At 35.7% G+C, this 18,161-nt stretch overlaps 2 protein-coding genes across 4 annotated transcripts in view; both read left to right on the forward strand.

Annotated features, from left to right (window-relative positions):
* Positions 1 to 7,702: 7,702 nt before the first annotated feature.
* Positions 7,703 to 18,161, forward strand: part of Lasp (LIM and SH3 domain protein Lasp) — a 164,564-nt gene continuing 154,105 nt past the window's right edge. Inside the window, exon 1 of one of the 3 annotated variants that reach the window (XM_081736245.1) lies at positions 7,703 to 8,019. In XM_081736245.1, the coding sequence (XP_081592371.1) occupies positions 7,951 to 8,019 (69 nt within the window). In that variant the 5' untranslated portion in view covers positions 7,703 to 7,950. The remainder of the gene's footprint in view (positions 8,020 to 18,161) is intronic. The other 2 variants (XM_081736244.1, XM_081736243.1) reach the window with 2 other exon arrangements.
* Positions 8,102 to 17,610, forward strand: LOC145668424 (ATP-binding cassette sub-family A member 17-like). The gene has a single exon (XM_081736242.1). The coding sequence runs from the start codon at positions 8,252 to 8,254 to the stop codon at positions 12,227 to 12,229; it is 3,978 nt and encodes a 1,325-aa protein (XP_081592368.1). The 5' UTR covers positions 8,102 to 8,251; the 3' UTR covers positions 12,230 to 17,610.

Genomic DNA, 18,161 nt, shown 5'->3' on the forward strand with positions numbered 1-18,161 from the left:
CCCATCTGCAGATAAAATTATTGGAGATTATCAGTGCGGATTTAGACGAAATTGATCAACTATCGACCAAATATTTACGACTCGCCAAATACTCGAAAAGAAGTGGGAATACAATACCCCGGTACATCAACTATTTATTGGATTTTTAGAAAGGCTTATACGACTCGGTTAGGAGAAAAACATTGTACAACGTTCTTAGAGAATTTGGAATACAGAAAAAGCTAATTAGATCAATTAAGACATGTTTAAATGAATCCCAAAGTAATGTCCGGGTAGGAAAATTTTTGTCCACGAGCTTTCACGTCGAGAATGGCCTTAAACAAGGAGATGAGTTGTCGCCATTATTATTCAACTTTGTCCTGGAATACGCTATAAAGAAAATCAAAGATAGCAACCAGGGCCTAGAGTTGAACGGTGTACACCAGGTTTTTGGCGTACGCTGATGATGTAAATTTAAAAGGGGATGATAGAAGAACAATAGAAAGAAATGCAGAGGTCTTATTAAATGCTTGCAGGGACACGGGTTTAGAAGTAAATGCAGAGAAAACTAAATACATGGAAGTGCGTCGGGATCGTAAAACGGCAAATTATGAATGTGTTAAAATATTAAATAATACTTTTGTTAAAGTGGATACTTTCAAATATCTAGGATCAATATCAACAGATGAAAATCATATTCACGAAGAAATTAAATGCTGACTAAAAACAGGGAATTCGTGTTATTATTCAGTTCAAAATCTCTTGTCGTCGCGAATTCTGTCTAGGAATTTGAAGCTTAAAATATATAAAATGATAATCATACCTGTTGTTCTGTATAGTTCCGAAACATAGTCTCCTACTCTGAGGGAAGAACATAGACTGAAAGTATATGAGGACAAAATCCTCAGACGAATATTCCGACCCAAGAGGAACAGGAATGGGGAATGGCGAAAACTTCACAACGAGGAACTACATAATTTATACGGATTACCAAACATGTTAGGGTCATCAAGTCTAGGAGGCTTAGGTGGGCGGGTCATGTAGCTAGAATGGAAGAAAGTAGAACGCTTTCAGTCTTACCATTAGGAAGACCTAGGCGCAGATGGGAGGACAATATTAAGATGGATCTTGCAGAGATAGTAATACAAAGTGGAAACTGGATGCAGTTAGCTAAGAATAGAAGTCAGTGGAGAGCTTTTGTGAACGCGGCATTGAACTTCCCTGTTCCATAGGCCATAGAGTTAGTTAGCTTACGAAGCATGAGTACATGTCTAGGCTGATACTACAAATAGATGAAATGCGCATTTACTGAAAAGATGGATTTTATTGACATTGGGTAGTCTATATACTCTTCGTGTGCTAGGGCCTAGGGGAGAGGAGGAGATAAGATTTCACATCAGGTTACGTCATGCACAGTCGCACATCTTCAGTTTCATTAAAAGTGGAAAAGCCAAGAGAAACCAACTTCATTTCACTTTCCTTTGTGGCAGTCGGACACAAATCATCATACTTACCTGCAGAAAGCACTTTTCAAATCGGATTATTAGGAGAACCTCCAGTTCCAATGTTGGGGGGACATATCCCCTTATTTCCCCGGAATTCGTGCCCGTACCTACAGCTGAGACAACTTTCCAGCATGAGGAGAGGGGCATATCCTCCTCTGGCATTTATTGCAATCTGTACCAAGAAGCGGAAGTGGAATTAGTACATATTAATGAGACTACTAAACTCATTGCAGCACGATTCTATAAAAAAAAAAAAAATGGAAAAGCCAAGATAAATCAATTTTATCTTACGTTCCCTTGTGGCAGTCGGACACAAATCATTACACTTATCCCAAAAAGCACTTTTCACGTCAGATTAGTGGGGGGACAGTCCCCCCCAGGTCGAAGATTGGGGGGACATGTCCCCCTCGTCCCCCGGGATTTGCGCCAGTGATGACAGTGTATTACAATTATACCGAAACACGAAAGAGTTTTATTGGCACGTCCGCAAAATTATGGAACTCTCTCCCGAAAGCACTGAGAGATGCTGAAGTGGATACTTTTAAAACTAAATTCAAATCACTCTTATTAGATAATCCAATATATGATATAGAAGAGCTATACGAAATTACAAAGCAGTTAAAATGAAAAATAACATAGCATTGAAGAACTATGAGAAAAATGAATTGACGTGTATAGTAGTTATCTATTGTATTGTGTTAAACTCGTTATTCTTTGTATTGGAAATACAATCGAGATTTTATATGTATTACAGTTATATCTTTATATATTTTTTCTTTTTCCTTTCTTTCTTTTTTCTGTGTCTATATCTGTAAATATTCTGTATGCATTTTAATCTATAACTTTAAGATTTGACGATTGGAATGCTATGGATGTCCTCTGAAGTTTCTGCTATAAAGACGATATGAATAGCACAAAGGTGTAGGACGATAACGTTGTTGATAAAGTCTATACGGTGTTTTGTGCAAACGAAAAACCTCCTGGGTCAAACCATCGTCAAGGCGTAGGTTGCAGGAAAGAGCCCAATAGTACGTATAGAAAGCGCGCCCAGACGATAGCCAGTCGGTAGAATTTGACTTTAGCACAAAAAGCCGTCATAAAGTTGGTGGTTCCTTAGGAAGAAGGAAAAGCTAAACGTTGCCACACATAGTCACAGAAGAGAGAGAACTATATTGTTCAGTGTTGATGTAACGGCAATGTTTCCGAGCATGAAGAGGGAGTGCGTATTAAAAACAATAGAAGAAATGGAAAATAAGATTGTAAGAAAATGGAAAAAGGAGAAGGTGTTGAAGGCCCTATGGGAGAATGGCATATGCATGATTGGTGAAGAATTGATGAGAATAAAAGAGGGGCTAAACATAGGTTCGAGACTGAGTCCGGTACTAGCAGAGATTGTAATGAACAGGTGGGAACAGAAAGTAAAATAAGGACAAAATCTTATAATGTTTTGTAGATATGTAGATGATTGCCTTGGAATATGGAAAGCAACTAAGAGACAGTTGCAAAGATTTATTAAAATAATTGTGGACAAAGAAAAAGGGATTAGGCTAGAAATGAAGATGGAAGAAGAGAGGAAAATCAACTTAATGGACATGACTATAGAGAAAATAGGGGGAAATTCGAAACAAGGTGTTATAGGAAAGAATGCAATGCCGAGATATACTGCCACAAGAAGAGTGAGGTAGACAGGGGAACTAAGAAGAATTTTTACAGAACATGAAAAAGAGAATAGAAATGATAGATATCAACGAAGAAAGAAGGAAAAAAGACATAGAAATACTGTGCCAATTAAAAAAGGGAAACGGATACGGAAGAGAAGATTTAGTAAAATGAAAGAGAGAAAGAAAATAGGAAGAAGCAGAGAGCGTGTCTTGCATCCAGATTGTATATAAGCTGTCAAAATTGGATATTTCTCTCATAATGTGTCTGAGGAAGGCTATGTTACATAGCCGGTGCTTAGGTATAAAATCGTTCCATGTACTAAGTTTTAAAAAAATCTGATTCTTCAAATTGAATTCAGGTGACAGAATCACACTCAAAAAGAAATAAAAATCGAACTGTTTCCCAAAGATGTATTTATGCTATGGCATCGAAGAATGATTGAAAAAAGGACTGAAAACACAAGAAACCAAACGAAGCAATGATAATTTCTTTTTTCAGCTACTGGACTTACAGCCCATTTCTGCATCAGACTTTCTTAATAAACCTATCTGATATTTGGTACTGCTTAAGAATAATCCGTCAAACAAATAGTAATTTTACTGTTAAAATGTGTGAGAACGTATGAAAAAGGATTGTCTGGAATAATAATTTCCAGTGTCGGAACATGCCTAAATAATGTAGGAAACCAGTATTTTGTTTTTAGAAATTTAATGTTATCAGTATCAAATCATTACAAAGACAATAGTTGAGTTCGAATGAATGAATACTATGTCAAGGGTTCGTTGCACTATTCTTGTTTATGCATTATTCTTATTCTTACGTTTCATGCACTATAACCTCCATCGATGACGCGCCTGCTCCCTACTGACGTACTCTCTCGTAGGCTCTATTCCATGCTGCTGGTCTGACACTGCATTCTCGATTTTAGTTTTTTTTTCTTTCTTTCGTATATATGGCATAGGTCTTGATCAGTGTTGGGTAAGTTACTTGTAAAAATGTAACGTATTACAGGTTACTTTACTTTGTCTTAAAATGTAACGCGTTAGTAACGCGTTACTTGCCTAAAAAAAGTAACTGTTACTTTACTTCGAAAGTAACGCGTTACTTATAGGTCCGAAACTTTGAATATGTGAAAAAAATCTTATTACTTCAGTTTTCCGTATTACTATTACTACCGCTACTACTACTACTACTACTATTATTATTATTATTATTATTATTATTATTATTATTATTATTATTATTATTATTATTATAACATTGTGTATAAACATGAAAGATAGGCGGTTTATATATGAATACTAAAAAAGTAGTTGATTGCCAACCTCGGTAGTCGTGAAGTCTAGGAGTCAAGGCCATTCTTCACGAGCTTCTGAATTTGGGTTGAGGGTCTAGGTTGAGTATTCGGGCTTGAGCCATTGTTAAAAGTTATAGGGCACTGGTCAAATATCTTCAAAACTGCTCGGCCCGGGTTTAGAATTGTCAACGACCCGAGCAGATCGGCTCACAGCTCATTCATTATCGACTCAAATCGAGAAGTGAGCTGAGCCAACAACTCACCCAACCGAGTCGGCTAGAGCCCTTCGCTCAGTTGAGTAGAACCGAGCAGATGGCTTATCCCAACCAAGCCAGCTCGAGCCGATGGTTCACTCCAAGCGAGCCGGCTCGAGCAATCGGCTCAGTTAAGTCGAGCCGAGCTAAGCTTGTTATAAAGAATCTCTTGCAGTCTCGCTATCGAGGCGAGGCGAGATGCGAGCAGTGTCCTCTCTCGTGAGCAACACTAAAAGTATTCCATATTATTGCTTAGCTTACATTTCTCATAGCTTTAGCTTTCCAGTCTAATCAGGCGATGATTTCAAAACGAGTTAAAACGAACGAGCCATTTATCAAACTCGACGCCAAAAACAGTGAATCGGCTCGGAACTCGACTCGAGGATATTACTTTTGACTCGACTCGAAACTCGACTTGGATTCATGTCGAGTTTCAGCTTGACTCGTGTCCACCCCTTTGCGTTAGAAAAAATGGTTGCTTATTCTTATTCTGCTAAACTAATTGTTTAATAATAACAGTGTTGCTATGTAAAATTAAAAATACAGAATATAGAGAAACATTACACCACAACTGACAAAATGAGAACACATGAACTGGGGGTGAATCAAAATTTGCCAATAACTCTAAAATCGATACATGCTTTTTAAAGCTAGTTGTTCCAAACTCTATAATCAACGGGACTTTATGATATGCAAACTGATCTAAAAGAACCCTAATATTACATACCATCAGCATTACATCAATAAAGTAGGCATGGTCATCAGAACACAGTTTATTCATATTAAACCCTTACTGAATATTGTTAATTATGGCACCGTAGTTGTTGATAAATATTTCCCGCCGGGGCACCACTTTACTTTTAAATTCTGTTCACCAGTGGCGTATTTACGATTTTGTTTCGGGGGGCTTTGCTAACTTTCGAGGGGGCTTTGCCTGAAAATGTGAAAATTCTGCAAGATATTTTATATACTTTACTATAGTAAGTAAGATTTCGGGGGGCTTAAGCCCGGAAGCCCATCCCTAAATACGCCACTGCTGTTCACCCTCATCTTCAGCTTTTAAAAAAGTATTCTTTCAAATGTTTGAACGATAAAATATTTTCGTTCTCCATCTTTATAAAAACAACACCATTCAAAGTAAAATAGACTACCAGTACCATTGCACTCGTAGTTCACTCACTGAATGTATTGATTTAGAGCTGTCAAAATGTAAGACAAAATCTTCCAGGGGCTTGCAATCAGTACATGTGATTTCCCTGAGGCTGTCCTCATCATCCAAAAACAGCAAGTGGCACTATATTTTGTTATGCAACTAAACAAATCAAATTGTATCTATGAATGTATTTGCAAGCCTACCAACGTGAAGTTCGTAATGCGAAACGGGAAAATGCACATCGAGATTTCCCGTTTCACCTTACATTAAGATGAAAAGTGATAACAGGTTTTACATATAAATTTCATTGCTAGAGGTCATAAGGCGAAACGGGAAAAGGCGAACAGTGCAGGAATTGTCGGTCACTGACATCGTTCATGCTCCATTGTTCCACTCTCAGAAATTCACTTACAGGAAAGTAACATTTGTTTCCTAAAAAAAATATAGATATATTGTAGTTACTCATCCGAAATGTAGCGCGAAAAAAGTAACGCAAACTAGGTACGTTACTTAAAAATTTGTAACGCATTACCGTTACAGTTACTTTGGAAAAAATGTAACGCGTTACTAGGAAACGTCACTTAAAAAGTAACGCGTTACTTGCGTTACGTTACTTCCCAAGACTGGTCTTGATGCGCATATATACCTTACGGGAAAGCTCTCATAAAATTAATCCTCACGCATGAAATCAAATCCTACCTTAAGAAATAACTTCTGAAATACTACGTGTGCATTTTGTGAGAAAATAATTGCATATATTATAATAGGAAAACATGTAATCATTTCAAGGATACTTCAGTTTGCGAGCATATTATCTATCTGTGTGCAACTATTTGTTATTATCCCAGATTAATAATAGTACAAAACGTCTTATTAAAGCAAGAAATGTCAGATATATATTTTCTACTTGATGAACCTTTCTTTCTTAATCTACACCTGATGTTCTTGTATATTAAATCCTCAGATTGATATTTATAAATCTCATTGCCTCAAAATTTAACAATAGTTATATGCATGGTAGCACTGTATTTACATAAATCGTGTATACTATCAACAAACATACTAACAATATATTTAAGCGCGAATACTTTGAATATCAGATAATTAGTCGTAACACTCTAAACCCCCCTACAAAAGATATTATTCAACAACTGCCTCTCTGTCTCTGTACGCCATCATAGCTGTATTTATTTTTCTGCATTCAACTCGAGCGCTGATTGGCTATTGAATGCTCTTGAATTGGATTGTTTAGAACAGGACCGTAACGAAATCTCTTGAACGAAACTATTGAATTCAAGACAAAAATGACGTCAGTGCTGACGTCTTTTTCATCAAATAGTCTTGAATGGTCTTGAACAAGAGTCTTGTTCAAACTTTCTTTAATCGTGTGAAATCAGTATAATTGATTTCAATTTTTGCAAATTTTGTGTTCGCTTGACGCACATCGTTAAGGAATGTGCCTATATGTTTCATGACATAATTACATGCATTGAAGTTACTGAGCAACTATGCAAGGTAAATAGAAAATCGAACGGCAAGATGAAATATTGATATTACGTTTTCGCACTTAATTCCAACAACGCATTCATTATTTAACTTATTATTTGCACACCGTTCTCTTATCTTTTCCTTTAGTAGCCACGAATATGAGACAGTAAACTAAATATTTCATTTTAGAGAAAAGAGCAGCACAGTCCTCGATAAATACGATTGCGTCTGTTATTAAACTTTTCGTATTTATTTACAATAATTCTACAAGGAAATATTCTGTGAAGAATGACGAGCGAAATGTTGATCTAAGCTTTCGTTATATTTATCTGCAGTAATATTATCATTACACAGTTAGCAACTATGCTATGCACTCTCTCCACCTCGCAGATTTTGAACAAGTGAGTTGGACTGAACGAACAGTTTATTAACTTCCGTCCGAAGTGAAGGTGGGGTGGTGAAGTGGTGTTTTTGTGTGTGATACTTTGTGTTTCGTATGTGTTTTGATGAAGAGTTGTAAGTTCAGAGTGCTGGAAAAAGTATTTTGAAAATCTATATACAGTTCCCCCCTTTTTTTCAGTGATTCCTTTCTAATATACTTTGGCGTTAGCCATGAGTAAAAAGTGTGCTAGATGTGACAAAACAGTTTATCCTATTGAGGAACTGAAGTGCTTGGATAAGGTAGGTCTAGATTTTTGCCGTGAATATATTTTCGTAAATCTTTATTTTAGCGAAACAGGCACAGATTGTTGGATTATATGTTTTTGTATATAACATGAATAGTGTTGTTTTGGCGATCCGGAAAGGATCTATTCAAAGCATCAGTCTCTTGTTTTTGTTTTGTTGCTGCTTATTTGCATATTGCAGTTCGACACATTTATTTGTTTATACTTAGTGAACGTATTGTCAGAAAATGTGTTTCCTTCTTTGGAAAATTATTACTACTCGTATGCGGCGTTGGAAATCGACATTATTTGAATTATTTTTTACTCCAAGTTTGTTTGTAGTATTAATTATTATTTGGAATTATCTTAAGGAATTAGATGATGGTTTCTATTTTCGTGACAATACAAATGAAAGAGATCGCAATGAAATTATATCTAGGCTTGGGAGCATTAAATACGTGGCCTATGCACCCTCTAATAATCACAGCAACGATTTTATGAAGAGATTTATGAAGAAATTTGCATGGACTGATGCTATTTTGATACCATGTGAAAATGAAAAGGAGATGGAAGATGTTTATGACAAGCATTTATATAATGGAATAAATGACGGACGATTTGTTGGTGTTATTTTTAATAATGGTTTTCCTGAAGATGAAAATATATCTGCTTTTACATATAAAATTCGTATGCCGTTGCCCATCAAGTATTGTTGCTGGGAGCATCTGTCACCGAATGCAAATTCTGAATTTTTGAAATTGCATCAGGAGTATGATACATATTACGAAAGCGGTTTCCTTGGATTTCAGTGGTTGCTGGATGAAACTTACTTAGAAAGACTGTTTGGATGGCAATCCTTCCCAGTGAAAATCGTGTTGAAAGGTTTGCAAAATGCTTTTTGTAACAGAGGGGAGTATTTCGGGTGTATGCTTAAAGTTATCCTACCATTATTTTTTATGTTGAGTTTTTTAACCTTAATCCCCATTATTGTGGCTAGATTTATAGAGGACAAGGACACTTCCTTCCTTGCACTATTAAAAATACATGGCATGAAGGGTTGGATGATGTTATTCGAACGTGTTTTGGACTCATTTTTAATTAATATAATACCAGTTAGTTTAACGACAATATTACTATGTGAATGGCAAGAAGATGGATCTAATGCCATTATCAAGTATTCGAATGGTTGGATAATATTGTGTTTTTTGTTTGCGTATATGCTGTCAGGAACTATGTTCTGCTCTTTAATTTGTACTTTTTTCACACACAGATATTCTGGAACTGTATGCGGAGTTGTGATGTGGGTGATGTCATATTTTACGCCAATGACAAATTTTTTCGGGTTTTGTTTTCCTAATTGTGCCTTACGGTTGGGATTACACAAAATTGCTTTGCGTGAGTTGCAGTGTGGAGTAGTGTATTTGGATTTGGAAAATGTGTTCACAATGCAAGTTGTGAGCGTTTTTGTTTATACTTTTCTTACTTATTTTATGTTGGGATTGGCCTCGTGTATATTTAGTAAATGGTCTGCAGTTGCCTTTCGTTGGTGCTTCTGTGTCTGGGAAATTGACATTGAAGAAGCTATTCGCCGGATACTAATCTCATTGACAACAGAGGAAAATAACGATTTGCAAGTGTTAATTTATATTGAAGGATTAAGGAAGGAATACAACCCCGAAATTTTCAGTGCTTTTACAGAAGAAAGAACTATAGCACTTGATAATGTGTCATTTCCAATTTACAAAGATAAAATAACAGCAATATTAGGCCCTACTGGTGCTGGTAAAACAACGCTGATTTCAGTTTTAATTGGTTTGAGTAAACCTACACGCGGTGGCCTTTTCTTAAATAGGGACGGTATGCTCACTAATGATGCTAGGTCTTTATTATTAAATTCATCAGTCGGATTTAGTCCGCAACATAATGTGTTTGACTCTTCTTGTACAATACAAGAACATTTTATCTTGAATGCGCTGGTTAGAGGTTGTTCCTTGAAAACAGCAAAGATGGTTTGTGACATGTGGTTGAAGAAACTTGATTTGATGTCATACAGGCATTTTTCACCTTTGATTTTACCATATGAAATTCAAAAGTTAACTTCATTAGCAATTGCTTTTATGCTTCATCCTGAAGTTATAATTTTAGACTCACCAACGTACAAAATGCCAGAAATAGTGATTAGCAAATTGCACGATTTGATAGAAGAAGTGCTTGGTTTGTGTACCGTAATTTTTAGTACAGATGTTGCAGGAGAGGCGTTTGAATTAGCAGATTATGTTGTTTTCGTGTCCCATGGTCACGTTGTGAAATTTAACTCTGCTAATATCTTAAAAACAGAGTTGACAGCAAATCGTTATGAATTATATATTGAAAAACAAACTACAAGCGATGTAAGATATCTGACAAGTCAGGTTTTGGAGGTAATACCTGGTGCTATTATTTATTTCCAGAATATTTTTCAAGTGGTATATTTAGTTCCCTATCTTACGGAGGTTGAATGGAAGAAGATAGTAGAGCATCTTACTAAACAGGCTGTAAACTTAGGTATTATAGAGATGGCTTTAAAGTCAAAAACACAACGGGACGATGAACAAAGTAATAGCAAGACTAGAATAAATACGGGAGAACATACGGTTGAGGAAGTTTCATTTCCTAGTGACGTTAGTGTGATTTTAAGACCAGAACGTCAGTGCGTGTATGAAACCAAATTTCTTCCAAAACAGACTATTTCGTTTTTAGGAGTTTGTCCAGGTGAAATATTTGACACTGAAACAGATGTACATTTGACACGATTCGAAAGAATTCTTAAAGCTGGAGACCGATTGTCAGACCTTGATATTGATGAACCATTTGTTGCTTTCCTGATGAGAAAGTACCTCCATTCAAGGAGACACCTGAATCTCTATCTTCCACTTGTGATTATTCAGATATTTCTTATATTCCATGTATTGTGGCAAAGCATGGAAATGAGTTACCAGTATCCGCAAACACTTCCGAGAATGTTCTCTATCAAGAGTTACCGGGATCCATATATATTTAATATTGTCAAGGAAGACAGCCTTTCGCGATTGTCAGATTATTATAAAGGTACAGTAAATGACTCAACTGTAGTATATAATGTTGCGAATAACGAAATGATCCTAGAAGATATTTTGCGTAATACTACACAATCTGGTTCCAGACTACGTGATAAGTTTATAGCTGCTGCAGTATTCAGTACTATCAAGAAATCATCTGCAGCAAATGTCACCGATATTCCTCAACAAGTCCCTGTTATCATGGCATTATATTCTTACATAGTAGAGCATAGTGGGCCTCTGTCGTTTAATTTAGTAACAAATACTTTACTTCGGTTTTTCAAAAGATCTAATAAAATGAGTATTTCAGTGACAGACCATCCTTTCCAGCGTGCTGTGCGGGTGAACTATTTCGTAAGCAGTAGTGCTTGTAATTGCAGTGGTCTGTTCTTGTGGATAGTCTTATTGCCAACAGGACTGTTGTTACTTGTTTCTAGTTTTGTGATATACCCTGCGCGAAGTCGAACTCGTCAGCTAGGACTACATAAAAGCGCTGGTGTTAACTTCAGTTCTGTTGCGTTTTGGTTGGCTTGTATAGTGATAGATTTTTTGTTGTATTTTAGTGTTGTGTTAATTGTAATATTGGTTGTTCTTCTGTTGGATAATGGCGAATTATTTTCTTTTCGTGAAATGTATGTCTTCTTGCTTGTGCTGTATTTGTATGGAGTCAGTGGTATCTTATTTTCCTATTGTGTAAGTTGTCTTTATGAGTCGTTACATTTTGAAGATAGTTATTCGTACTTGGTTTTATTAAATATTTTCTTAGGACTTGTTGTAAAGCTAATAATATCAGTCGCGGAACAGGGAAGGTTTACTGTTCTAAGGTGGATAAGATTTTTTTTGGATATGTGTCCCCATTATGTGTTGACACAAAGTCTGGAAAACTTCTTTCTTTTAGCAGTCGAGAATATGCAGCACAGAATGGATTTACCGAGTATGGTCAACATGTGTTTCAAATATGTAGACGAGAGTAACAGCCAATGTGATGACTTCGATGGTCTGTGCTCGAAGACTTATTTGCATTGGATAGATAAACATAATCCTTTGGGCATGCTTGATGGAGTTATGAATGCTACATTTAACATATTGTTTTATTCAGTTATGCTTATCTTGTTGCCTTATTTTTCGAAAAAGAATGTGCGGAGTTAGGTTTGTGGAATGTCAAGAATTGCTGTAAGGTGATTTGAAATTTGCATTATTTAAGTCCAGATGCATCTTTTCAATGGTTCTATTTTAATCGAATAGGTGGCTTATCAGTGACTAGTTGTGTTTGTGATAAATCGAAGCCACTGCCTTTCCATTAGAACTTACAGTTCACTTTTAATGTTGAGTGTGTTAATTTGTGTTTTTCAATGTGTTTTATCAGTGGTTTGATAATTTAATGGTCAATTTTGATAAAACTTGTGTTACTTTAAAAAAAAAAATATACAAAATATTCGTAAAGTAAAATATTTTTGAAAATTTTGTTAATTAAGCTACGGAGTTGTCATTCGTGTTAGTCATGTCAATACCTTTTCATTACTTGTATAGATTTTGATTTAAAAAAATGAATAAAATAACTCGAGAAAAACAGTCTGTTATATAGTATTATGTAGAACTTATTAAAACATGATTAACTGAACTGTACTTGGAGAATGATTTGTAACAATTCGTATTATGATATTTGCTGATAGATGCTGCGGGATACATAATTCAAATAAGAATAGTCATACATTGTAGGCCTATATCGAGTTTTTGTGATTCATTCATACTGTTTGAGTGTTTTCTGCCATTTCGTACGATGATCTATTAAAAATTGCTATATGAAAGCATTGTTTTCTCCCTTTGTGTTGAAATTCTCGTGAGCAAAAGAGTGGATAACCAGGGTGTCTACTGATACTGGAAATACTTGAATTTTGGAAATATACTGGAATTTTCATCCACATACTGGAAAAATCATGAAACTGGTAATTTGTCAACAATAATTTTTTGTAATTGTTTTAAATTTTTAGGAACAATTTTGTATTCATTGAGATTGTAAATTTTTCCAAAGCAAGAGTTGTATACATTTTGTAATTAGACATTTAAAACAGTGGGTGGAGTGGAGGGCTGTGAGGGGAGTTGGGGCCCTTTAAAAAATGTTAAAAAGTCATTTGTATTTCAAAAAATCATCAAGAGTGTGATTATTCCTAAAGAACTTTTAAAAAAATCATTGTATTAGGCACTGGAATTTTGCTAATAGTTAAACTGAATATACTGGAATATTGAAAATGAAACTCAGTAGACACCCTGATAACCTCGCTTCCTGAAATTGTTGTGTAAGTGTGTTTTGCAACTTAACAATTTAGGCTATCAGATTTTTATCCTTCCTATGAATAAAATAGTAACGAAATTCCATATAACTATTGGGATCATTTCCACTACTTAAACGAAACAAATTTTGTAGAAAAAATATGATGCATCCGATTAAATGCCAACCACTTTGTCTATCTTGTGAGCTATGTGAATTTCTGGACAACGTAAAGTAAATTCTCTTTTATGTTGGTTGTATTTGCTTTTCGAGGCAGTTTAAAACAATAATAATGTTAATGATGATAAAAACGTTGACCTTGGCCTCTAACTTCGGCCATTTTTCTAGAAAATAATGCATTTTCTCGTTTTTGATAAAATGTTACAACTAGTAAAATGTTGATTAATGTGCTTGCAAATCAGTTGTCCTCATAGCAAAAAAAAAAAAAAAAAAAAAAAAAAAAAAAAGTTCCGATGATTTTGGTTTGAGTGACGTTTTCTTATAATTTTGGGGCGCTAATTACGAATATGATATCTCCGTCACGTCACGTTTTCCTGGAAATGTGGAGGTATGTTTATATCAATATGTACACACTACATTATAATATAGAATACATAATAACTATTTTTCATGTATACATACAGTAGTTTCAGAATGACAAAAGTAACTAAATACACACAAAGGCAAACAAATACATAATTTACTCAAAAATGTACATTCAGAAACAATATTAAGTGTACGTTGGAGATTATAAAAATGATAGCTCCGACTTATATTTAATATTTTCTTTTTCTGACTGTACAATTAATCATACAAAAGCCTACTACTTATGAAACAATTTCCTTCGTTTTGGCATTTTCCAGGAGTTGCAGCGCCTATATTCACCATTTTCAGCAACCAGCAGTAATCGGCAATCATGTTAATGATCCAACAACCTTGATACCTCTTTTCAATATCACTCAACTCCTTGTAAAAGCATTCATCGTGTTCTTCACTGTAGACACCAAGATTGTGTGGGAAATTTTCTAAATGTTCATATAAAATGTGTAGTTTGACGCTCATATTACACCCAAGATTTCTGAGATCTTGCAGCAACTCTCATACAATATATTCGTAGTCAAGGCTTCTTGTATTCCCCAGGAAGTTCTTCACAACACTCCTAAAGCTTTGCCATGCTTTCTTCTCTATTTGGGTCATAGTATTCGTAAAAGGTTTGTCGTTCAGAAGGTTTCTTATCTCTGAACCAGTAAGTATACGAGCTGTGAATTTTTCGATGCTTATAGTACTAAATACCATGCATATGTGCTTAAAACACTTATCTTCCTTATTTAGAGCACGAACTAACTGTGTCATGATGCCTAACTTTATATGAAATTTTTAAACGCTTCACGAGTGGTTCCTTTGAACATTCTTTACAACAGCTGACAGAGGCTTTCGGGATGGTCATTCTTTCCTAACCCAATCTTCACCCTTTGCACGACTGTCCCGTTCGCAGATATAACAGGGATGTTTGATGTAGCCTGATTGAAGTCTCAGTATTAGATCTATAACTTTAAAATCGCCACACAGAGGCCATTGGTGTTCTTTGTAGTTTACATAATCTAGTAAACACGTAACATTTTCATACGTCTCTTTCATATGAATAGAATGTGCAACAGAAATAGACCCAAGGATATTGCCATTGTGAAGTAAGACACCTTCCAAATTTGATTTCGATTAATCAATAAAAGGTTTCCAATCAGAAGCATTGTGAGCCACACCAAACAATTCTGTAAGTTCTGGTATGTCACGGGAATAAACCATTGGTCCATGTTCAGTAAAATAAGAAATGATCTCATGTTTCCTTTGCCTATACCAAGAGAAAGTAGTCCCGGGTGAAAGTAAGTTTTCATTTTTAGTCTTGAGCCTGAAAGTTCAGTACTTTCTTTCGATTGATTCAAATCAGGTGTCAAGTCATGTAGTTCTTGCTAGTTAAATAGTTATCAATACATCGTAGGGTCCGCCCATAGTAAAATTAATGTCAGTCTTATGGCAATTATTAAAGTATATTCTTGTTTTCTAGTGCTTTTCCCATGGACATAAGTGGTTTTTCCACTACACCTTGATTTTTGACTGTCGAATTAAAAAAAAAAAAAAAAAAAAAAAACTGATTACATATTTGAAATAAGTGGAAATATCCAGTTCAGAAAATGTTATTCATTTGAAAACATCAGAATGCATGCAGAGCGGTGTAGACTGAAGTTGTGAATGCTCGTCTGTGGAGAAATTGAGAATTTTTCAGACTATAGATGTGAAAGTAACGTTTAAGTTTGCGATATTATTATTGTTTTCAAGGTCCCATTATTATTTTCAACGGGGACTTTTCCAAAATATTGGGGTTCGAGGGTTGGCTGGTTTAAACCATTTTGTTTAAATTTTTATTTTATATATTTAGAAAACCAAACATTTTAAAAGAGGGTATAGAACTATGCGTACGCGAATGTTATGTGACCAACACTTTTTATTTTAAGGTTACCGTAATTATAATGAAGATCCCTGCCTGGAATAGCTACACTTCACTAAACGACGACCTTATGCAATGTTATTGGATATCGAAACATTGTTTCACAAGGAAGCTGGTAATAGTGTGTCCAGTTTTCCAGAATTTTTCAGTTCCTCAGAGAAGTAAACAATCTATCCACTAGATTTCGACTTTGTGTGCTAAAGTTATTCTTTTTACCGAACCCAACAACAAGAAGAAATTGATTGATTGGTTAAAGTTTAGTGGTGACTTGAGCAGCGATACTGTTTGTCCCGGTCACGCTAAGGCCAATGACTAACACACACTGCATACTAAAACTTACTGAAACTCAAATTAGGAGAACAAACTAAAATGAAGTTTAATTTAAAGCAGAAGCCACGAAAATGATAAATCAATAAATGACTAGAATACAAAATATGTGACAAGAAAACAGCCAGCTAAAATAGAAACTCGCAACAGGAAAAGTCTGAAAAGAGAATTCCTCAGAGCACGTCAGTCATTCCAATAGCACAATTAAAGATGAGGATACGGTCGCAAAAGACCATATTATCCACCAAATCCTAATTAAGATCGTTAGATATTCCTAATTGTTCTCTGATGTCTGGGTGGGGGCGCGGTGGCTCAGTGGTAGAGCGTTCACCTCTGGTGCTTGGGGTCCCGGGTTCGATCCCAGCCCCGCCAAGTGAACTTTGTGGTGGACAAACACCGTGCTCGTGGGTTTTCTCGGTGTTCTCCCGTTTCCTCCCACTTTCTTCATTCCACCATTTCACTCATCTCTCATCTTCACCGTCTCCTTTAGCCTAACCGGCATAACCGTGGGACGTAAAACTCAAAGATTTCATTTCATTTTCTGATGTCTGGGTATTCTAGACGTTCTACAAAAATCTCAGTGGAACGATACAGTCTTAGCGCCATGCGCTAACTAAGAATGTGTAATATCTATCCGATACACGTACGTGTCAGGATCACTGTATGTCGGCAACAAGTACGCAACGACGTCTTCCAATTGCCTAAAAGAGGTTTAACTGAGTGGAGCTTTTTCTCGTTTGCATGATTCTATTTTGTTTGCCAGTGAGAGTCTATCCGTTGGAGGAAATAGGTATTAAGATCTAATCCAAGAGGTAAGTATAGCAACAAGATGCTCACGGTGGAAGAAGGATTCTTGAATGTGGCTTTCGAGATCAGCAAGATTGTAGAGGTTCGGAAAGACCAAAAGCCACAGTGAGACTTGCTCGAGAGAGCTTAAGTCTAAGTACCAAACAAGGGACGCTCACTGATCAAAGATCTTGCAAGCTCAACTCGTAAGAGCAGTGGGTGGCTCGTCGCATTGTTGCTGCTTTCTCTGGTTTCAAAATGGGAAGAACTACAGCCTAACACCATCATAGTGGAAATATCTCTGACCAGATCGGCATCTCGAGCAGTGGGATCCGGTTGATGATTTCTTTACATCACAAACTCCAGCTTTCTTTCGCCATAGAATCCCGTCGTTGGTTGAACAATGGCAGAAGTGTGTTGTTGCAGACGGCGACTATTTTGATTGTAGTTTTCATATTTTGGTGTTCAGAAATGACACACAGGGGACGGGCATTTCATTCGCATACTTAATAAATTATTGTAATTAACGATGCCTTTCTCTATGCTTACTTAATTAAAAACATTCATTTTTGGCAATTTTCCTGTGGGTTAGTCCCGGAAGGCTACAATCATGCCAAATTTCATTATTCTAATACTGCCGGAAGTCCCTAAACATTTTGGGGTGTAGAAGACGTCCCATATAAATACCTGGGATAGATTTTTCAGTTCCCCATAGTGTTGTAAATAGAAAAAAAACATTGCCTCTCGTTTTTTTTCTAAATTTCGTTTTTTTTCAAATAGTCATTTGTAATGCATCTTACGTCTATTTAAGTATGAAATATTTTTATGTAGGTGTAATCACCGTAAAATGCAACATAAATTAAACGCTAGATACTGATACGCTACAAATATTTTACAATTTACATGAATACCATACCTATTAACAATTCGGGTTTCAGCAGTTTTCATCAATATCAACTAAGAAATAAAAGTAGAAATAAAATTTTGTTTTTTCGTGAAAGCAGGCCTTTAATAAGTACGAAAATAATGTCACGAACAGTATAAAATTCCAATAACTTGTCTAAAGGTAAAAACTAATACTAATTTGCCTAATAGTATTTTTCTAAATGTCATATATAAATAATTTGTCGACTAGATATATATGATATGCAGAGCCGGCTCTACCATATATGCAGTGGCGTATTTATGATTTTGTT

Source organism: Thermobia domestica, chromosome 13 (assembly GCF_964235325.1).
Source record: "Thermobia domestica chromosome 13, izTheDome1.hap1.1, whole genome shotgun sequence".
Lineage (NCBI taxonomy): Eukaryota > Metazoa > Arthropoda > Insecta > Zygentoma > Lepismatidae > Thermobia > Thermobia domestica.

Excerpts from the sequence above, each read along its gene's own strand:
- LOC145668424 (XM_081736242.1), top strand. The coding sequence starts at position 8,252 with ATGTGTTTCCTTCTTTGGAAAATTATTACTACTCGTATGCGGCGTTGG.